Source organism: Colossoma macropomum, unplaced genomic scaffold (assembly GCF_904425465.1).
Source record: "Colossoma macropomum unplaced genomic scaffold, Colossoma_macropomum, whole genome shotgun sequence".
NCBI classification, from domain to species: domain Eukaryota; kingdom Metazoa; phylum Chordata; class Actinopteri; order Characiformes; family Serrasalmidae; genus Colossoma; species Colossoma macropomum.
The window spans coordinates 3,527,313-3,551,020 of NW_023494803.1; the positions used below are offsets into that span (position 1 = coordinate 3,527,313).

The 23,708-nt window shown below is 41.7% G+C and overlaps 1 protein-coding gene across 3 annotated transcripts in view; it reads right to left on the reverse strand.

The window, feature by feature from the left end:
• The window catches only part of pank1a (pantothenate kinase 1a), a 35,237-nt gene that overhangs the window by 5,506 nt on the left and 6,023 nt on the right, over nucleotides 1–23,708 (reverse strand). For 2 of the 3 annotated variants that reach the window (XM_036593983.1, XM_036593984.1), the window contains exons 2-6: nucleotides 18,132–18,484; nucleotides 14,523–14,776; nucleotides 8,970–9,146; nucleotides 4,725–4,848; nucleotides 369–494 (exon numbers count right to left, since the gene is read on the reverse strand). In XM_036593983.1, coding sequence (XP_036449876.1) covers nucleotides 369–494; nucleotides 4,725–4,848; nucleotides 8,970–9,146; nucleotides 14,523–14,776; nucleotides 18,132–18,484 — 1,034 coding nt within the window. Of the gene's footprint in view, nucleotides 1–368; nucleotides 495–4,724; nucleotides 4,849–8,969; nucleotides 9,147–14,522; nucleotides 14,777–18,131; nucleotides 18,485–22,456; nucleotides 22,644–23,708 lie in introns of those variants that run through there. The other variant, XM_036593985.1, reaches the window with a different exon arrangement.

The following is a 23,708-nucleotide window of genomic DNA, read 5'->3' on the forward strand; positions in this document are numbered from 1 at the left end:
TGTTCTTCAGTGGTCAGGACCCCCATGGACCCTCACAGAGCAGGTACTATTTGGGTGCTGGATCATTCTCAGCATTTTCTCAGTCATTTTAGATCGGATTACTTGTAGTGAGCATGAAAAAGAAGATTTTCTATCAGATTATTGAGTTGAGTGAGAATAAACACCTCAGCCTTAATCTGTAATCGTGTTTAATCAGATTGGCAAAAATCTTTGCATGTAAACACAGCCAGTGTGCGACTGACTCTCAGCAGTGTCAGCACTCTGGCGTGTTCAGAATCACTCCTGACTTATACGTTTATGCTGGAGGTGTGGTATTGCAAAAGACAGCTTTCCAAAAAAAGCTGCTGAAACTTTTCATTTACACTCACCTCATGTTCCAGGAAGAGCGCCCTCAGTTGTCCCTTAGACCAGAAGTCCATTGCATAGGCCAGCAGCTTCGTCGACACCGTGTTTATCCTCAAGAAATTCCCCACAAAGACCACTCTCTCGATTTTCTGAGGACAAACCACAGACATCCTTCAACCACAAAACCACATGTACTATTGCGCTTTCACCACTAGGGGAAGACAAAAGCCAAGTAAATGAGAACCATCTCTCTGTATCTGCATTTAAAACGAAGGGTGAAAAATCAAATGTACACAATTTCCTGCTTCCATATATTGATACGTTCGGTGTCTGAAGTTTGCTTCTTTAATTTTGCACTAGACAGAATTAGCTTGAAACTGTGGTAGGAGCCATCTTGATGCCAGAAATCAGTCAGTATTTTTTTTCAGAAGATCAGAAGTTCAGTCCCACAGCCATCTGTGACCAGAGGTCCAAGAGAGTAGAACTGTCCTCGCTCTCTCTGGGCAAGTACGATGGTCCTCCCTCTCCCCATCCCTCAGTGCAATGCTGGTTAACATGGGGAGTCTGTTATCTAGTATCTTTAAAACTATGTTCACATTACAAGCCTCACTGCTCAAATCCGATTTTAATGCAACGCTGAATGAAGATGCAGGCAGAGTGGGAAAAAAAACACATGAATTCCGATCTGAACGTTCACACTACCAGGCTGAGGTGGCACAAATCCGATTTTTTGCCCTAATGTGACTCAGATCTGATGTTTTCAGTGCTGTGTGGACGCAAATCTGATCTTTTCAAATCTGACCTGAGCCACTTTCATATGTGGTCCTAGATCAGATGCGTATCCGATTCGCGGCCATGCGGAATTCATGTGCTTTGTCTCCACTGCGCGTGCGCCATCATTCAGCGTTACCATGGCAACAGCGCCGAACAGAAGTTAAAGCCTGTAAACGGTGGAAAAGCAGCTCATCTCACCTTTTTCTCCTTCGTCTCGCTCTAATAATGAAGCTGAGAGCTGATCAGAGTTAATTATCTTCTCAGCGAAGCTCGTTCTGCTCGTTAGTTTGCGCTGATGATGCACGTGATTCATTCACGTGACGTTACTGAGTAGGATGAGCTCATGCAGGTCATTTCAGGACACTGGTTTGTCACATTAATGACAGATTTGAGTCACTTACCTAAACGAGTGTGAACCATCGTGTCAGTGAGATCAGATTTGAGCAAAAAATCGGATTTGAGCAACGAGGCTTGTAATGTGAACGTAGCTTAAGGTCGCATGGCCACAAATCGGATACGTATCTGATCTAGGACCACATATGAAAGTGGCTCAGGTCGGATTTGAAAAGATCAGATGTGTGTCCACACAGCCCTGAAAACATCAGATCTGAGTCACATTAGGGCAAAAAAACAGATTTGTGCCACTTCAGCCTGGTAATGTGAACGTAGCCTAATATGCCTGGTCAACTAGACCTCTGAAGTCATGTGGCACTCACGTCCTGGTGGGCTAAAATGCTCCAAAGCCAATAAGTTTTTCTAACATTTTCTTTAAACTTGACCAGATCCTCTGAATTATGAGGCTGATAAGAAGCCAAAATATGCACGCTAACACTGCTGTGCACTCAACTAACATCAGAATTGGAATCACTTTATTTCGGCAAGTATGTTACACAAACAAGGAATCTGTCACACAAGTTACCTCATAATTCTACGACGGCGTTTCAGGGCCACTGTTAATAAAAATGAAAATAGTAGACTTTGAGAATAAAGTCGTAATATTTCGAGAATAAAGTCGTAATATTTGGAGGATAAAGTCGTAATATTTGGAGGATAAAGTGGGCTGCTGTACTGTAGGGGGGCTAACTGTAGGGGGGCTAACTGTAGGGGGGCTGCCATAACGCGTTGGGGTCTCGGTTGCTGTACTGGCGCCGGAGCTCCACTCACTCCTGTCTCTTTGTGGATCATTTTGATCATCATTCTCACTGTCTGTGAAACTTCATGCCCTCTTTGAATGGGGGGAGATGGAGCCCCCGATAGCCGTGTAGACGACCCTGCCTGAGATTCTCCTTCAACAACACAGACAGACAGTTTCCTCCGAGTCCGTCTGGCTCTTTATTCTAGATAAACACAGTTTCCTGCTCAGCCGTTTCAGCCGGTTCTTACACTAATAACAGGCTGGTGCTGATGTGCAGGAGAGACAGGGAGACTGAGTGTTTCTTTATGGGTGAATCGATATGAAAGTAGAACTCCACCAACTCACCACCCCTCATTTAACACGAGGAGGTGCTGCCTTCACTTCGCAAAGCCTTTGGCCACAAAACTGCGACCTTTTCTGGTATTAATGCCACTTTAACGTCGTAATTCTACGACTTTTTTCTCGAAATAGTACGACTTTTTTTATTCTCGGAGTCTACTATTTTTATTTTTATTAACAGTGGCCCTAAAACACAGACGTATAATTCAGAGGCACTCGGGACAAAACATATCAGATTCGGAACATTTTAGTTGACCACAGGAGGACAGTGCTGAACGCCATTCATTTCTGCAATGGAGAAAACCAGCTTAGACCCAAAGTTGCTATCATGAGCATGAAGCCAACTGCAGAATGACGCACGACTTCAGAAGTGTATTGTCTGCTAATTAAAAGTTCTATGGCTGTGAAAAACACAGCGCTGAGCTGTAAAATAATTGAGGCTGGTCTAAAAGGTCATCCACCAACATCATCTTGGAAAATTGCTCAACTAAGTCTTGAAGTCTGCGTCCACGCTGCTTTGTGATGGTGAACTTTGGTTCCAAGAACATAAACAAACAAACACTTCTAATTCAATGGCAATAAAAGCTTTTGAACAGCTAATGCAGTCAGAACTGATAGAGCACCGACTCATGTTCTGCAGCTGATGTTCTGGACGCTCTGATAGCCCTGTACAATGCTGCTTGATCCCCAGGCTACAAGGCAACACTGTAAAGAAGCTCAGAGAAACCAGACAGACCTAAAAACACAAATGCACATTAATATGTATTGGACAGGCTGCTTCAGGTGGCGGGTCTCATTGCTGATAAGCGATAATAATGTGAGAACTGTCAGTCGGCTGTGCTAGATAGCAATCCTTTCGACTCGTACAGAGAGAAAGCTCTGGCACTTTCCCCTTAAGAAAGTGATATACGGTTACCCAGCAGGCATGACGGCGCCAGCAGAAACAAGCTCAATCTTAAAGCTTTGTTGTTATAACCATTATTAAACATGAAAATCACACAGTTCAGGTTACTCAGCGACTGCAGCCACTAATACTTCCTCCATTACAACTACAAATGAAGGCCTGCTATAGTGGACTCCATTAGAAATATGAATTTAAATGCAAATAATGTGAATTTGAATGTTATTATTTTGAATCAGTAAAATCTGAAATTGAATTTTAAGGTTTGTTAGAAAGCAATATAAAACTACACCGATCAGGCAAAACATTATGACCACCTCCTTGTTTCTACGCTCAACGTCCATTTTATCAGCTCCACTTACTATATAGGTGCACTTTGTAGTTCTACAGTTACAGACTGTAGTCCATCTGTTTCTCTGATACTTTGTTAGCCCCCTTTTACCCTGTTCTTCAGTGGTCAGGACCCCCATGGACCCTCACAGAGCAGGTACTATTTGGGTGCTGGATCATTCTCAGCACTGCAGTAACTCTGACGTGGTGGTGGTGTGTTAGTGAGTGTTGTGCTGGTACGAGTGGATCAGACACAGCAGTGCTGCTGGAGTTTTTAAACACTGTGTCCACTCACTGTCCACTCTAATAGACACTCCTACCTTGTCAGTCCACCTTGTAGATGTAAAGTCAGAGACGATAGCTCATCTGCTGCTGCACAGTTTGTGTTGGTCATCCTCTAGTCCTTCATCAGTGGTCACAGGACGCTGCCCACAGGACGCTGTTGGCTGGATATTTTTGGTTGGTGGACTATTCTCAGTCCAGCAGTGACACTGAGGTGTTTAAAAACTCCAGCAGCACTGCTGTGTCTGATCCACTCAGACCAGCGCAACACACACTAACACACCACCACCACGTCAGTGTTACTGCAGTGCTGAGAATGATCCACCACCCAAATAGTACCTGCTCTGTGAGGGGTCCATGGGGGTCCTGACCACTGAAGAACAGGGTAAAAGGGGGCTAACAAAGTATCAGAGAAACAGATGGACTACAGTCTGTAACTGTAGAACTACAAAGTGCACCTATATAGTAAGTGGAGCTGATAAAATGGACGATGAGCGTAGAAACAAGGAGGTGGTCAGAATGTTATGCCTGATCGGTGTATATAGAAAAGTAAACAAAATATGCCGCAGATCATGCCTCGAAAATCCCTGCAAGTGCTGTGATGTTTTTGTTTTTTACCTCGTTGACGGCACACATGCGCGCGATGGAGCCGATGTTATTGGTGATGGTGACCAGCGTTGCTCTGGCCAGGTCTTCTTTGGAGATGGTGTCCCTTTTCTCCTTACTCATCATGTGACCAAAACTGGAGCGCACCCACACAGAAAGAACAAAGAGCAACCGTTAACTTCACCCACTCACTCTCCGTTACTCTCCATCCCTCTACAGTACAGCTTGATCTTCTCACGCAACACATTCGCTGTTTGGATCACTTTACAAGCACTAGGTGATTCACTATGAGGATGAACTGCATTCCTTGAAACATAGGGAAGCTTTGTTCAGCATGTTCTCTAACACTCCGAGGGTAACGTAGTGACGATTACACAAAGCCGGAGAGCCAAATCAGCTTTCTTGGTGAAGCCGGAGCTTTGACCTTGGCTAAACTTTACCCTACACTCACACAGGCCTCAGACCTGTCTTATTGACACTAAACAACCTCCACAGCCGCGCCTCACATACTCCCTCGGCACATTGTTTACTAACTAGAACAAAGTTCAGCATGTTCAAGCCTGCTTCAGAGAACCAGAATACTCAGGGTGGTGCTTGGTTACAGAACAAGCTTGGTTTTGGACTAGTGGCAATGGAGGCACTTGAAAATGCTAATGCATCATTTCCCAACCCTGGAAACCAAAACCTCTGGACATTTAGTGCACTACCACACAGTAGGGGTTTATTGAGGAGCTGATTAGTGGGATCAGGAGTGTTGGGAGCAGGTAAACACCAAGGGCGCTTTCACACCTACCTTGTTTTATGCGGACCTACTGATTTTTTTTCTTTAATTCGGTTTATTTTCACAGGTGTGAACACAACACTCATACTCAGGTCCACACTAAACAACTAACCCATGGTCTTAGTCTGCTTCTGCAGGTATGATTCAACTGATATGAACCCTGGTGGTCTGTTAGTGCGGTTCATTAGAGCAGTGTTTCTCATCCCTGGTCCTGGAGGCCCACTGCCTTGCACATTTTTGGGCTTTTCAAGCTTTAACTCGCCCAATTTAACTCAATGATTTGCTGCTAATGAGCTGATTAGTTTGATCAGGTGTGTTGGGAGCAGAGAAAACACTGAAACGAGCAGAGCAGTGAGCCTCCAGCGTCAGGGATGAGAGATACTGCACACATGAGAGCGCTGCCACTCAAGAACTCCACACCAAATAAGCGGACCTGATGCAGTTCATTTGAAATATGAATACAATACAGACCAACGACGGATAAATGGACGGTCTAATCTTTAGAACGGATAATTTGGGTTTTAAAACGTTTTAAGTCATTATAAAACACTCAGTATACACATTTGACTGCACACATGATGCGCTGTATTATTTATTAATGTGCCAAGGTTCCTCTGTTTTGTAAAGCAGGAGTCGCTCAAGGCTGTTATAGATTTCCCTTTGCTTTGTGATGTGCAGAACCACAGCAGCGCTGAGAGTCTCATGGCTTATTGCTCTAATATCAGAAGACAGATAAAACAAGAACAATAAACAAGACCAATGAGCCCAGATAGAACAGAGAACAGCGTGATTCAGAAAGTTTGGTGGACATTATCAGACTTATTGTACGTCATAAAACCTTCCCGATCAGTCGTGACCTTTTAATTTGTATGACATCTTTTGGTTCGATGTTAAATAATAATAATCAGCGTGAACGCTAAGCAAACCAGAACTAAAATGGAACAATGTATAATTTTCTGCTCTGGTCTAGACCCCATGTGTCAAACCCAAACGGATCAGACCCGCCATACAATCCTATCCGGCCTGCAAAAGTATTTTCATTATCAATTAATATTAGTTCGTTTCACGATGCGCTGCACTACAGTCCCCAGCATGCACTGCAATGTAAACCCTCTCCTACCCCAACAGCAGTCTATGGGACAGCGGTTACACCTCAGTCCTAAACCAGTCATACCACCAAACACACCAGCTGCAGTTCAGCTGCAGTTCAGCCAAGAAACTGAGCTGAAGTCTTAAAGAACTTGCAGCGAAGAGAGGATGACAGGTGTCTAGTTTAAGGAAATAGGTAGGTTTAAAAGACTGAGTTGGGGACATTTAAACTTTGAATATTTTAAGTCTTCATGTTACATTTCAAGGTCTACTATAAGTGTCTCTATATTTCTGCTAAGGTTTTTGCATATTCTGGATAAACAATGGCCAGTTTGGATTACAGCACAAGACCGATTACAAAATTGAATAAAAACACTTTTTTTTTCTGGCCCACGGATTCGATGAGATTTTTTAATATGGCCGTTTTACTGGTTGAGTTTGATATTCCTGGTCTAGACCAAGCAAACTGAACTACAATTATAAACACGCCCTAAAAGTCATGCATGTTTGCGACAGTCTGCACCAAACGAAGGAATTCAAAATCAAACCATGCACATCAGCACTGTATTGTCTGTATAATCCACCTGTTTTGGTATTTGACTCTTGTGTCGTTCTTGCAGCATGAGGTGCTCTAACACAGCAGACAGGAAATAGTATAGTAAAGCAATGAGTTTGACTTTGGCACATGGATCACGGAACCTGTTTTTAGGCCATTTATGTACATAAATGTAAATAAAAACAGAATGCAATGATTTGTGAATCTCTTAGACCCGTATTGTATTTACAATAGAACACAGAACACATATCAGATGTTGAAAGTGAGACAGTTTACCATTTCATGAAAAACATGAACACATTTAGAACTCAATGGCAGCTACGCATCTCAAAGTTGGGACAGGGCCGTCTCTACCATTGTGTAGCATCCCCTCTTCTTTTAGCAACAGTCTGTAAACGTCTGTGAAGTGAGGAGACCAATTGCTGGAGTTTTGGGAGAAGAATGCTGTCCCATTCTTGCCTGATCAAGAGCTGCTCCTGGATTTTTCATTTCCTGATATGCCAAATGTTTTCTACTGGTGAAAGGTCTGGACTGTAGTCAGGTCAGTTCAGCACCCGGACTGTTCTTCTGCGAAGCCATGCTGTTGTGATGGATGCAGTATGTGGTTTATTGCCTTGCTGAAATATGCAAGGCCTTCCCTGAAAGAGAAGCTGTCTGGATGGCAGCATATGTTGTTCAAAACCTCTATATACTGTTCAGCATTGATAGAGCCTTTCCAGATGTGTAAGCTGCCCATACTATAGGCACTAATGCAGACCCAGACCATCAGAGACGCAGGCTTTTGAACTGTGCGCTGATAACAAGCTGGATGGTCACTCTCCTCTCGAGTCCGCAGGACACGGCATCTGTGGTTTCCATAAAGAATTTAAAATTTTGATTCATCTGACCACAGAACAGTTTCCCATTTTCGCCTCAGTCCATTTTAAATGAGTTTTGGCCCAGAGAAGACGGCGGCGTTTCTGGATATGGCTTCTTCTTTGCATGATACAGCTTTAACTTGCATTTGTGGATTGCAAAGCGAACAGACAGTGATTTCTGGAAGCATTTGAGCCCATGCAGTGATTTCCAGTACAGAATCATGCCTGTTTTCAATGCAGCGCCGCCTGAAGGCCTGAAGATCATGAGCATCCGGTACTGACCGTCAGCCTTGTCCCTTGCGTACAGGGTTTTCTCCAGATTCTCTGAATCTTTTGATGATATTATGTACTGTAGCTTGCGGATATGTAAAGTCTTCACAATTTTACGTTGAGGAACATTTTTCTAAAATCGTCCCACAATTTTTAGATGCAGTTTTTCGCTGATCGGCAAACCTCTTTGCCTCTGAGAGACTCTGCCTCTCTAAAATGCTCTTTTTATAGCCAGTCATGTGAGTGAGTTGCAAACTGGCTCCTCCAGCTGTTTTTTATTAGTACCACTTACTTTTCCAGGTTTTGCTGCCCCTGTCCCAACTTTTCTGAGATGCATCGCTGCCATCAAGTTCTAAATGAGTTAATGTTTTTCATGAAATGGTAAAATGTCTCACTTTCAACATCTGATTTGTTGTATGTTCTACTGTGAATAAAATATGGGTCTATGAGATTTGCAAATCATTGCATTCTGTTTTTATTTATGTTTATTTACATTTTACACAGCGTCCCAACTTTTTTGGAATTGGGGTTGTAGTTCTTTATGGCACTGAGTGCATGTTTTTACATTCAGAGCTGTGTTTGTGACATTTAACACCGTAACACCTTCAGGGGGTTTGAAACTTGAGTAATGCTGCTTACACACGTACACACACACACACGTACACACACTCACACACTCACACGCACATGCACACACCCTTTACCTGGAGGCCACGGCCGAGCCCTGCAGGCCGAATCGCTGGTAGTCTCCACCATAGATGTCCCTGACCAGTTTGTCCACATTGGTGCTGTCCCCTTTACTGGCCATTTCCAGAGCCTCCTCGAACGTTTCGCAGCCCGTTAACAAACAGCACAGCCCCAAAAACGTCCCTCCACCAAGACTGGAGAAACAAAGACAGAGTTTGTATTAAGACTAGGGGGGTTCCTATCAATTGTATTAGTAACTGAATAAACTACAGATTTTTTTTGATGATTGAGTTTTTTAACAAGGGCCAAAAAACAAACTTAGCTAAACAATAACAAACTATGCATGAGCTTTCAATCCCCCATAACACTTCATGAGAAAAAGGTTTCAAAAATACAGCATTAAAACAAACACAAAAACACTATGGGTTGGTTTCCTAGACAGGGATCGAGCCTAGTCCTGGATTACACAGCATTCTGAATGGAGATTCTCCATTAATCCTTGTTAGAAAATGACGATATGTATCCATATGGCTCTGGTTCTTACTGTAAAAGATAACGTATATTTTACAAACTGCCAACAAGTTATTGCCGATTAATCAAGAAGGAATATATCTGTAAAATTCGGTAGTCCAGTTTAATCGTGGAATCATCTAATTAAGACCTCAACAGATACATATCAGCAATTATTATTTACGTCTGGTGGCTAATGGCCACTAATGGTAGTCTTGCCAACCATCCAGAGAGTCTGCTGCGTTTTGTTGCTTAACGTAGTGATATTAACTCTGAAGATGGCGGCGCAGTAACACACACAGCGGCCTCTCCAGGTCCGACAAATGGTGCTGCAGTTCCAAATTATGGAACACTGTATAAATATAGTTACTGCATTTCACTGACTTCATTTGACATGACTGTAGATCTGAATACTCGCATTTTTGCACTTTTCATACTTCACTTGAACAATGTGAGCTGCTAGAATTACTGTATCAACCAAAAAAATCAACCATGCCTGACTTGACTTCGGCCCAATCCCATTTCACCCCTCGCCCCTACCACTGAGCCCTTAGCCCTTTGTTTTGTGCGTTCACGTTTAGGGGCAGGATGTCCCGATTCTTGTTGAGATAGAGGGGTGGGGTGAAGTGTTGGGGCTACATGACCCTCCAAACAGAGGTTTTTCAGAGACTCCAAACAGAGAGTTATGAGAAAAAAAGAAAAACCGGCAAGATGGAGAACAAGAGACCAAAGAAAAATGACAAAACAAAAAAGTTAAAAAATTACAATAATCACTGTTTTATCTTAGTTTAATGTCGTTTTAGTGTATTTTGGTCGTTTTCTTCATAACAAGCATAAAAAAAATCGCTTATTAAATTGCTAATGTCTCAGTAGCTAGCTAGCTAACATTCCCTGTTCCACCTTAAATAGTCCAGCAGTTCTGACGCCTGAAGCGCCAGAATGTAACTGCTGCTCCATTTAAGGTGGAACGGGAAAATTCGAACAAGAAGCTGGTGAATATCTGACTTCAGCTTCATATCACTGAAGAATTAGCGGGTGGGTGATAATAAATAATTGCCCCCCTCTTTGAAGGCATATGATGCCCTAAATGTAACTAAAGCCCAGCAGTGAGGAGCTGAACTTTACCCTCCTCTGCTGTCACTGCAGACGGGCCGGGTCACCTACAGAGCAGCGCTAGTAGCTGTTAATGAAGTAATGTTTTTTCTTTTTTAATTTGAAGGTCCCATTTTGTAGGGCAAGATTTCAACCACTACCCCTTGTAACTCGGTTTCAAGAGGTTAGGGTGACACTCGAAAACAAGCAGCAGGGGTAAAAAGAAGAAATGGGATTGGGCCTTGACCTGACTTAAAGAACCACCTACTTTGACAGAAAGGGGCTGTTTGACTGACATGCAAAATAACTAACCGCAGACCTTTCTTTTTGTGTGATGATATTCCAAACGCAGCTGTAACAAAAACAGACCCACAGAAAACACACCTGTATGGACTGTCAAACTCATGAGGATATCTTGTTTACTAGCTTATAAATGCTTCAGAGAAATATGAAGCTTATTATGTAGCTTATTCCAAAAGACCCGTTATGGGTATCAGGCAACCTTCAGTATTTCAGATTAAAACTGCTGGACAGAAGTGCGTACACATGGACGTGTGGAGAGCCAATCAGAACACTGACAAAATCACAGTAGGTGTGGACAGTTTAGTGTGCAACTGTGGGCTGAGACTAATGGAATGGTGGACCTCAGTAATGTTTTATCCATATTCAGCACTTCAATAATGGAAACAAATCCAAGGACTCACAAAATATGCAAAAGTTTGGGAGGCCATGGTCACGTTTTGTTGAATTTCTAAGTGAAAATATGTACAAATTCTCATTATTTTAATGCACAATTACTGTAAATTTGCTGAAGTGAACATTTAGGGGGAAAAAAAACAGTAACAGTAAAAATTATATATATATATAAAATTATTTCATATTTTTTTCATTTAAAAAAAAGTAAAAACTGCACACAAAATATTGCAGAAAAATGCGGCATCTAAGTTTGTTCCCTGTAGAGGATAATTAACTTATTCTCACATAAAAAAAAAAACAAAACGTGTCATTTGACCAGCATATGACTGTACATGCAAACACACACTGTAAAGTTGTACTGTGACAGAAGCCCATCTCAGGCAATAATTAGCAGTTTGTGACAACAGTGTCAGGTTTGAACTTTGGACCATTCAGTCTTATCTGCGTCTATAGATAAAAGGCCATATCAGCAAAAATTATTCATTAAAAAACCATTGTAACGGCACAACTTCAGTAACCAAAGATAACTAGAGGTGTACCTTGGAGTGCAGCGCTGATAGAAAGTTCTGTATTACGTCACGACCTGAACCATAAACAGGCAGCTCAGCAGACACACGTGTGCATGTACACCCACATGCACACATTTCATGATTGTGGTCAAGATTAAAAGCTTCCATTTCCTGCACTGCTATGGGAAAATTCACAAAAAAGCCTTTTCTTTGCTAATGTAACTACATCTACATCTCAACATGCCAACCTTGGCCGCATCTTACATCAAATGTCATCTAATTTTTACAGAATAACAATATATCATAGGCTATGAACTCACTTGAAAAAATTAGGCTCCCATTTCTGGCCTTAACCTCTTATTGACCAGGGTATATTTTGGTTTTTCCATCTGAATTTACATCCAAATCATAAGGCAAATTATTCAGTAACTGCATGAAATGAATGTAAATTTTTTTTTGGTAAAAGCTTCCCTCAAATTAAAAGGACATGTGTTTTATGATCACACATATTGCTATATGCTTACAATTTACTGCTAAAAGCCAAAAATCTTAGACGCTCTTTGTATTATTTTATAAAAATAATAATTTTTACAGAGCAGATCACTGAAGAGACGCCATCTGTTCATAGTTTATAGCCCAGATTTGTGGAAAAATGGGTCGACTTTCAGTAGACAGTACTTTCTTAGTGTAGGTCAGTGCCATTCCAGTGAACATGTTATCTCTTACGGTGTACCGCAAGGTTCTGTGTTAGGCTCACTTCTATTTTCATTGTACATGCTACCATTAATGCACATTATTTAAAAAAGGATGGAGTCAGTTCTCATGGCTATGTGGATGATGCAGAAGTATCATAAACGTAATGCTTTTATTTGCATGTGCACGAGGATTAATCTTAGCTTAAGTATCTAAACCTGGGTTAAGAGAGAGAGTTTATTAATCAGTCAGCCACTGCTGAATTTTAAACAAACATATTTAAAGCCATTCAACACCACTGCAACACAGCTTTTCTTATGTAATCAATGACAGACGTATACATATTTTGGCCTTAAGTTTTCTATTTATCTTAATGGACTTGTGCAAAATCGCACCAGTGAAATGTGTAAAACGGAAAGAAAAAAAAAAGCATCACTGTAAATTAAAGTTTTGAACGCTAAGTTTCAGAACTTTAATGTTTGACCATATTAAAATTTTAATTTAAACATACAGCTTTAGGATATATATTTGAGATGTTTTATGCATGTGGCCACTGGTCTTTGGAACAATAGCGAGAGATGCCCCCCCCCAACAGAATGGCCCATTTACTGTTCAGGATGTACAGTAAATGGGCCACTCAACCAACTCAAAGTCAGCACAGCAGTCAACTTTGGACGCATCTTACATCAAATGTCATCTAATTTTTACAAAATAACAATATATCATAGACTATGAACTACCGCGAAAAAATTAGGCTCCCTTTTCTGGCCTTAGAGGGGTTGGACACAAAAAAAAAAACAAGTAATTTCTTAGTGTAGGTCAGTGCCACTCTCGTGAACATGTTCTCTTACGGTGTACCGCAGGGTTCTGTATTAGGCTCACTTCTATTTTCATTGTACATGATACCATTAATGCACATTATTAAAAAAAGAATGGAGTCAGTTCTCATGGCTATGTGGATGAGGCACAATTATCATAAACGTAATGCTTTCAAGTTTCAGCACTTCAGTGTTTGACCATTGCAAAACTTTAATTGAAACATACAGCTTTAGGATATATACTTGAGATGTTTTATGCATGTGGCCACTGGTCTTTGGAACAATAGGGGGAGATGCCCCCCCAACAAAATGGCCCATTTACTGTTCAGGATGTACAGGTTTTTGATGCATAAACCAACTCGCAGTTAGGGAACTGACTGGAACAGCAGTCAACTTTGGGCACATCTTACATCAAATGTCATCTAATTTTTACAGAATAACAATATATCATAGACTATGAACTACCTCGAAAAATTAGGCTCCCATTTCTGGCCTTAACCTCTTATTGACCAGGGTATATTTTGGTTTTTCCATCTGAATTTACATCCAAATCATAAGGCAAATTATTCAGTAACTGCATGAAATGAATGTAAATTTTTTTTTGGTAAAAGCTTCCCCTCAAATTAAAAGGACATGTGTTTTATGATCACACATATTGCTATATGCTTACAATTTACTGCTAAAAGCCAAAAATCTTAGACGCTCTTTGTATTATTTTATAAAAATAATAATTTTTACAGAGCAGATCACTGAAGAGATGCCATCTGTTCATAGTTTATAGCCCAGATTTGTGGAAAAATGGGTCGACTTTCAGTGGACAGTACTTTCTTAGTGTAGGTCAGTGCCATTCCAGTGAACATGTTATCTCTTACGGTGTACTGCAAGGTTCTGTGTTAGGCTCATTTGTATTTTTCATTGTACATGCTACCATTAATGCACATTATTACAGAAGCATGGAGTCAGTTCTCATGGCTATGTGGATGACGCACAAATATCATAAACGTAATGCTTTCATTTGCATGTGCACGAGGATTAATCTTAGCTTATGTATCTAAACCTGGGTTAACAGAGAAAGTTCATTAATCATTTAACCACTGCTGAATTTACTAGGTTTTTGTGAAGCTGTGAGTCAGGAACGCTGTCGAAACTGAACGAGTTTTGTGAGACAGACTTCTTGTGTGTCACGCCAGGAAAACACAAAACGGTGCGAAACTGGTAATGTTTATGAACGCTCGCTGTCTGTAACATTTACCTGGTTCCGGTGACCCGTTTGTAGTTGTCTTTCGAGTAAACGGCCAGTATGCTGACCCCTGAGCCGATGTTGACCAGCAGCATGGGGAAGGGGTTGTCCAGGCTGCAGGGCCGTTTGACGCAGTGTTGCGTGTCGGAAGGGTTCTCAAAGTAGTAACACTCCGGATGGCCGTTGAAGCCCACCGAGTCCACATAAAGCAGCCCGTGGATCAGACAGTCCAACTCATCTAACTTCAGCAGTTCCAGATCAGCCATCTACGCAGAGAAAGAGAGAGATGAAAAGAGAAAGGATGGTTAATAGGTTGAAGCTACACTACATAAGTTTGGTGGATTCGGAGAGCTCTCTGGTGGAAATAGGTAATTTGACGCAAACGTGTGGAAAAACATTTTGGTGCTTCGGACCCCTTCCTTGAGGAGATGAATCTGATGATTGCAAGTGTACTGAAAGAGTATTCTAAGAGAACTTGGTGAAAGACGCGTCTTCTGAGGATGTAAGTCAAATACCTACTATTGTCATCATACACAGATCAGGCATAACATTCTGACCACCTCCTTGTTTCTACGCTCATTGTCCATTTTATCAGCTCCACTTACTATATAGGTGCACTTTGTAGTTCTACAGTTACAGACTGTAGTCCATCTGTTTCTCTGATACCTTGTTAGCACCCTTTTACCCTGTTCTTCAGTGGTCAGGACCCCCATGGACCCTCACAGAGCAGGTACTGTTTGGGTGCTGGATCATTCTCAGCACTGCAGTAACACTGACGTGGTGGTGGTGTCTTAGTGTGTGTTGCGCTGGTCTGAGTGGATCAGACACAGCAGTGCTGCTGGAGTTTTTAAACACCTCAGTGTCACTGCTGGACTGAGAATAGTCCACCAACCAAAAATATCCAACCAACAGCGTCCTGTGGGCGGCGTCCTGTGACCACTGATGAAGGTCTAGAGGATGACCAACACAAACTGTGCAGCAGCAGATGAGCTATCGTCTCTGAGTTTACATCTACAAGGTGGACAGACGAGGTAGGAGTGTCTAATAGAGTGGACAGTGAGTGGTATAAACCTGAACCTGAAAGCCACATTATTGTTAAAAACATATTTAAAATCACTGGTAAAAATCTGACAAATGCATATATCTCCACAACAGGAGACGGCTTAATCCTAGCGAGCTGATTGGCTCTTTCCCCAGAAGCAGTTGCCAGATTGAGCGTTACAAGCTTTCTCATTCATTTTCCAACCAGTGAACTGTCTCCTCCTCCTTTATAATTTTCTTTGGCTCATTTGAAAAGACTTTGCTTCGGACTGTGGCTCACATAAGCCAACAAAAATATGCCCTGACCGATTATACGTCTTCCAACTTAAATCCAACAGAGGAAATAATCTCTCAATCAAAATTCTCAACATTGTTCTTTCTTTGAAAGTCAATTACCAAGTACATTTATTCGGGACCCTACAGTCAACAGTGAAGAATGGATGAAAGACAAAAGCTGACAGCCGCCTTAAAGGAAACAGAGAATGAGGGCATGTGCTCAGCTATCACTGAATCACCGCTTCCAGTGAATGCGCACACAGCGTGTGGGTGATGTAAGCAGAAGACACTTCATTAGGAAGTAGCACTGCATTAAAGCAAAGACTGCAGCTAAAGCCTTGCCCCTGTTTTTGGACAGTGTTTTGACCTCATCCTAGCGCCGTGCCTTGCAGCCTTCCAGGAATTAAGCTCTATAATGTGGGCACCGCCTGCTAAATCTCATCCTCATCGCCTCCTCTGAGATAATCTTTTGGGCCTCTTTCGTTATACTGTGCACGGTAGCCTCCATTCCATCCCTGGCTTTTTGTAAATGTCGTAAAATATTATACAAAAAAGGCGGATTTCCATCCAGTTGAATGCACCTTCCTTTTACTGCATTGGTTAATTTGTTGGCTGTGTTTTACATCCGAAGAGTGCAGAGAGAAAAGGCAATGACTCAAGATCTGTGGCAAACACCTTTTACCTGTTTACCGTCTAATATCACCATTACATTTTTTTTTCCCAATAAGATATTCCAAAGGTATGTTTAGTAAATGGGTACCTGCTACCTTCTGTCATGTTTCGTAGCTGTGACTGGAGACTAAAACGAAACCCCAGTGACTTTTTTTATTTGCATTGACTCATTCCGAAAATGCGTTCCTACCATTATTTACTGAACACACCTTTTACCAGGAAAAAAAGATCCACCTGAAAACGTTTATGCAAAGTTTCCATCAAGTCTTTATTTATTTTATGTCAAATTATGCATAAAAGACACGGAGGGAAACCTAGCTGGAGTGTCATACAGTGTCAGAAACCACATAAACAGGTTTATTTGAGATTACTTAACAACTCAACACAGTTTGAGTTAGGGCTGGGCGATTAATCGAAAAGTAATCTAAACAGACATTCAGAACCTCTAACTGATGTAATCTTGCCCATGTCTGTTATTTTGATTTTCTTTATTCTGTTAATCCTTTTCTCACTCTGTGTGTTCATGTACTGTCCCCTTAAAACGTACTACTACGTGTCGTCACGTGACTCCGCCACATCCAGACTGCAACTTTTTTGTTTGGCCGTTTACATTATCTTTTAAATGTGATCTGTATGAGACATCAGTCTGAACAGATCAGCTCCTAAACTGACCCACATGCTAAAAAGAACAGAGCGTCACGCTGCTTCACGGCTCATCCAGAGGTAAACAATCACGGCTGCCAGTGAACGCCAGTCGCTCCCGGAGGATCAGCTTCATCTTCTCCAGCATCACAGGAGCCATCATGAAGCTTCACTGACTGACAGCTGGGCTCATCACCCAGAATGTGTTCGAGCCGTAAAAAGGGCGCGGTCACTTCTTTGGTTCGCGTCCTCGGATTCTTTAAACTGTGCTTTCAGACTTTTAACTGTTCTTTGACGCTGCAGCCTCGTTCTCCTGCGGCCGCGATCGGACATTTCTTTCAGAATCTCTTCAAACACGGAGGGTTTTGGATGAGTCTCTTCTACTGTTTGTACAGAAACATCAGCCCAAATGTTTATGAGTCTCAGCAGCGCAAAATTATGATGAACGTTGAGTTGGATTGACGTAAAAGCCGCGTGAATTCCGATCTGGCTGTTGAGATGATTTACATTAAGATATGCAGAGCAAATTTACAGTACAAACCTTCAGTGAACTATGAGGGCAAAAAAAACAAATAAAACCAAAAAATAATCATTCATTAATCATAATCGAGGTAAAACATTCAATTAATCGTGATACTGATTTGAGGTCATATCGCCCAGCGCTAGTTTGAGGCCACTGTGATGATTTAGGTATGCAATTTGCATAATGTTCATTGGTGGCTTTAAGCTTCCATTACTTTCAGTGTCTTGAATATGGCTGACTGACCTGGTGTACGAGAAAAATTGTGTAAATGGAATCTATTTTAACTTTTCCCTTTATTTTTCTCCAATTAATTGGATCCCATGTTTGGACAAAAGAGTAATCCTTCACTCCAACCTGCTAAACCTGCTCTGCTCACCATCACCGTGACCATTTTTTTAAGAAGTCCTCTTGGTAACCCAGTTTTCTGACCCCTTGCCAAGTTTCAGTATTTGATCTTTTTTGCTCACCGTCCTGAAGTCGCTCTCGAACTTGTAGGCCCCGCCCCCGGTGGCGCAGAGCGTGGTGTGCAGGCTGGAGAAGTTCTTGTCGCGGCCCATCTGGATGAAGCGGTGCATGGCGGCCGTGGGGAAGCGGATGAAGTGCAGCGTGCCCGTGCGGCCGCAGATGCTGAGGTTGCGCAGCTCCAGGTGCACGTCTCGCACGCCCGTCTTGCCGTAGGCCGTGTTGGAGGTGAGGTAGCGGCGGATGCTCTTCAGGTTCTCCACCTCCTCCTGCTCCTCCTCTGCCGTGATGTCCTTGGGCTCAAAGTAGACCAGCTTGACCAAAGTGCCACCGATGTCCATGCCAAACCAGGGGAAGGCTGGAGGGGAGAGGTGGAGAGAAAGAATGGGAGAGGATGAAGTCAAAGACAGTAGTCTGGACTAATTTAGAGGGCAAAAAGAGCCAACACTGCTAGGCAGGCCTGGCAACACACTGGCAAATATGGCTGCAACTTTGATTATTTCTATAAATGATTAATCTATTGATCACTTTTCGATTAACTAATTGGTCCAAATGCCTCATGCTGATTCCCCTCACTTTGCCTTTACTACAGGGCTTAAGTTTGATCCAGGCAACAAGCATGTTTTGTCTTCTATGGCACAACCGAACAGAAAGGGTTATACTGCCACCAGCACTTCCTGTAGTGTACTGCAATTGAATGGAAGGAGTGTGTTTAGAGTTTAAGGCCTGAAATTTTGGATTTCGTTTTTTTTCCCCCAATTTTGTCATATCCAGTTCCACCTGCTAGTTAGGATTCCCCCAGTCACACGATACCCTCAGCGCTAGGAGGGTGAAGGCTAACACAGCCACCACATCTTTTCGAACTGCCGCTCACGCAACGTCACTGGACAGCCAAACGCGCTCGGAGGAAAGCGCCAACCGCCAGATCTGTTACGTCACCTAACAGGTGCCTGTGCTGACCAGCGTCGCGCTGAGTGATGGGGCGGGGGGCATCCTATTCATCCAGAGAGAGAGGCCAGTTGTGCCCTCTAAGACTCCTGGCCCCGGATGACTGTAGCGTCACCAGGGATCAAACTCGTGATCTCCTGATGATAAGTCTGAAATTCAACATCAAACCTCAACAACAGAGAAATTTTTGTCTGCACTGCAAAAATTTAGATCTTGGTAAATGAAATAACTAAATACAAATGATATATATATTTCTCATTTGGGGATTTTTGTGAGAATATTATGGGATTATTTAACTCATTTTGTAGCCATTTTCTTGTGCAGCTGGAAAAATAGTCTTATTCTTTTGGCAGATAATTTTGCTCGTTTTAAGAAATATTTTTTGAAATATGCAAAATTATTTGCCAATGGAAAAAAGACATTTTCTCTAAATAAAATTTCTTACAAAAACAGAAATAAGTTAAATCACTGTATACTATTCTTACAGCGATTTCCTGATGAGAAATATCACCTAGATTTAAGATGTTTTCACTTGCGAAGATATCATTTTTTGCAGTGCGAGAACAAACCAGACCTGAGCCAACATCAGCGTTTTCCCATAATCACTGACGACCAACCAACCTGCCCTGATTGTTGAGGGCTGAATGATCTGGAGAAATTATATAAATGCGATTTTTCCAATTAGTATTATGACTGTAATTTAAATTGCAATTATTTCATATTAGATTCAGGACTATATTTTGGCCAAGAAAACAATATAAGTTGAAAAAAAAGTTTTATTCAAAGACGTTTTGGACCATTTCTATTGGTCTGTTTGTCATGAACTTCCAGACCTAAAACTTGTTGATAAAACTGCAACTCTTGTGATTTGAAAACTGCATGCTGTAAATTTTAAATTGCAGTTTCTACATAAAAATGATTGTTCAGTTCTGCTGGCAAACCTAACGTTTGACAGGACGTGTTTTTATCTAGGTTATACTGGAGTAAGACAGATGCAGCAGCTCACTTCTAGACAAGATCTGATGTCCTGTACTAGAAATCTGACGAGGAATCAAGCCTCTATGGAGATAGACATGGGTGGCATAATCTGTGGAGATGTATGTGCATGATTTTACCCTCAGTCCATGGGTAAAAAGCCCACAAGAGTCCTCATCAGTCACTTATGGTGCAAGTAAGCTACACTACCAGTCCGGTCTGAAGTGCATGCTTCTGAAACACGTGCAAGCGTCACTCTGTGTTGATGAAAGCCCAGCAACCACACGCGAGTCAGTGAAAGCGAGATGACTAAAGTGTCAAGAATGCAGCCCCGAGCCAGCTGGCTAGAGCTTGAGCCGGTAAGCCACTCTTTATGACCACACCGAAATCAGCCAACATACAATAAACACACAAAAGTCCTTCTGTCAGATCTTTTGTTGTTTTTTTGTTGTTTTTTTTTTTGAGGAAAAAAAAAATAAAAAAAATCAGCAAAATCACAGATTAACTCTGTGATTGTGGAATATCAGGAAGTAGGTTAATACACACAATAACACACTTTGTGGTGCATTTCATGTCGTGGGCCGGTCATTCGGGGAAAGGAGTGCTGTAAGAGTAGGCCAGTTGCCATGGAAACAGTGGAGCTGAAAATGGCTGGTCGAAGACTCTCAGCAGGAGAGACATACAGACCAGTACATACTGAGATATACACACATACAAGCGACTGGCATCGGCTACTTTCCAAAACCGGCTCAATTAAACATTGATCAAAAAAATAAATAAATAAATAAATAAAAATACAAACTATGCAACTAAAAGTGTCTCCATAAATGGAATCAGTGTTCACTACAGATTGAATATCTGGCAAAGAATTTTAAATGAATAATTACAAACCTCAATTCCAAAAAAACATGGGAAAGTATGTGAACTGCAAACAGAAAGCTGTGATTTGTGAATCCACTTTGATGGTAATTTAACAAAAACAGTATCAACTTTTTTTCTAAATATATGCTCAATCTAGGACAGGGGCTATTTAAGACTATGTGAAACATACAGAAAACATCCCAAACAGGTGATGCGGTCACGTTTGGGTAAAAGAAAGGCCTAGACCTTTATGAACAAGGAAGGGTCAAGATTCGCCACTTTGCCAAAAATTGCATCAGCAAATAATTCAGCAGGTTAAAAACAATGGGCTTCATTCATCAAACATTCTTAAATAAATTCTTCTCAAGAGCAGAAAGGTGAGAACAGTTCTGCGGTTTAAGAACACGTCATGAATCTGACATAGACTTTTTCTTAGGACCTTTAACAAAAAATAAATTTAAGAAAAAAATTAGGAAGATACTGGAGAATGGTCTAAACAAGTCCTACCAAGGACTTCATCTACTCTCTGCAGTACATAATATCATCAAAAGATTCTGGGAATCCAGAGAAATATCTGAGTAAAGGGCAAGGCCAAAACATAGCTGAATGTCTATGACCTTCGTTCCCCCAGACAGCACTGCAATAAAAACCGCCATGCTTCTCTGATGAGTATCACCATGAGCTTTGGCAATACTTAAAAAAGTTCAAAAAACACCACAAATATGCAAAATCCACAAATATGAGTTAAGACCATACTATACACAGCAATGTCCAGAAACACTGCCGACTTCTCTGGGCTCAAGCTCATCTGAAATGAGCTGACGTGAAGTGAAAACACGTATTGTGGTCTGACGAGTCCAGATTGTTTATGCAAAAAATGGATGTCCTCTTTTCCCAGGCCAAAGAAGAAAAGCACTAGGCCTATCCAGAATGTTACCAGTGTAAAGTTCAGGAGTCAGAGTCCATCATGGTATGGGGGTGTATTAGAGCCCATGACATGGATAATTTGCATGTCTGTGAAGGCGCCATTAATGCTGAAAGAAATACACACATTTTGAAGCAACATATGCCGCCTTCTAAACAACGTCTTTTTCAGGGACGTACATGCTTACTTCAACATGACAAGGTCAAGCCACATTCTGCATGTGTTGCAACAGCATAGCTGTATAATCAGAGAATGCAAGTGCTAAACTGACCTTCCTACAGTCCAGACCTGTCTCCATTTAAAAATGCAGAGTGTATTATGAAGCAAAAAAACAACAATTAAGGTACAGCTGTGCAGACTTGTATTACAAAAGAATAGCAAAAAATTCCACTTTCAAATTTGGGTCAACTAAAGGTCTACAAATGATAACGTGCTGTTAAAGGAACATGCTGCAAGAATCAAGTTTAGAATATTTATAAAAACAAACAAAATCAATAATATTCACAACATAAAACATCAAATATTGCAATCAAACATTAATACAGGTCAAAGCATAACTTACTAATAATCACTGCTTTCTGTTTTCATTAGCATTTCACACACTGTCCCAACTTTACATACCAGACTTCCTCCCTCTCGCGCTTCATCTGGCCACAGTGTGTTTAAGTCATGTCAAGCCACAAGATGTTATTAGTTATAAAGACAGACGTTTCAGATTGAACTGGACATCCCAAGGTCAGACAGGCAGTGTGCTCTTCCTTATGCAAGCAGCTGAAATTATTACACAACGTGACATAAATGGGGAAAGGTCACTTGGCCGAAGCCAGACATAGCTGAGCGAAATCAAAGTCCAGCTTCATACTGTCCCTGGAAAACCTGAACTCAAGTAACCCCACATAAATACGCTTCATTCACTGTGGCACTGTGACGATTTGATCAACGGTGGTGAGGCAAATTTACATCAACCCAGCTCCAAGCGCTCCAAACTAAACAGCTGATGAAACACTATTGATTACATTATTAACAATGGAATATTCTTCTGATAATGTTGACCGATATTTAAACATTTCTGCAGATATTAATTGATATTATTAGTTGAGATCTATACAGCATTCAGAATGGTTTGATATGTTTAAAAACTGACTACGATTTCTTTACCGGTGGTGAAAACCAGGGGTTGCAATGTTTCAACACAGACATACACCGATGTGGTGGTGGTGTGTTAGTGTGTGTTGCGCTGGTCTGAGTGGATCTGAGTCCATCTGTTTCTCTGCATACTTTGTTAGCCCCCTTTTTCCCTGTTCTTCAGTGGTCAGGACCCCATGGACCCTCACAGAGCAGGTACTATTTGGGTGGTGGATCATTCTCAGCACTGCAGTAACACTGACGTGGTGGTGATGTGTTGCGTGTGTGTTGCGCTGGTCTGAGTGGATCAGACACAGCAGTGCTGCTGGAGTTTTTAAACACTGTGTCCACTCACTGTCCACTCTATTAGACACTCCTACCTTGTCAGTCCACCTTGCAGATGTAAAGTCAGAGACGACAGCTCATCTGCTGCTGCACAGTTTGTGTTGGTGGACTATTCTCAGTCCAGCAGTGACACTGAGGTGTTTAAAAACTCCAGCAGCACTGCTGTGTCTGATCCACTCAGACCAGCGCAACACACACGCAACACATCACCACCACGTCAGTGTTACTGCAGTGCTGAGAATGATCCACCACCCAAATAGTACCTGCTCTGTGAGGGTCCATGGGGGTCCTGACCACTGAAGAACAGGGTCTGTAATTCTGTCTGTAATTGTAGAACTACAAAGTGCACCTATATAGTAAGTGGAGCTGATAAAATGGACAATGAGTGTAGAAACAAGGAGGT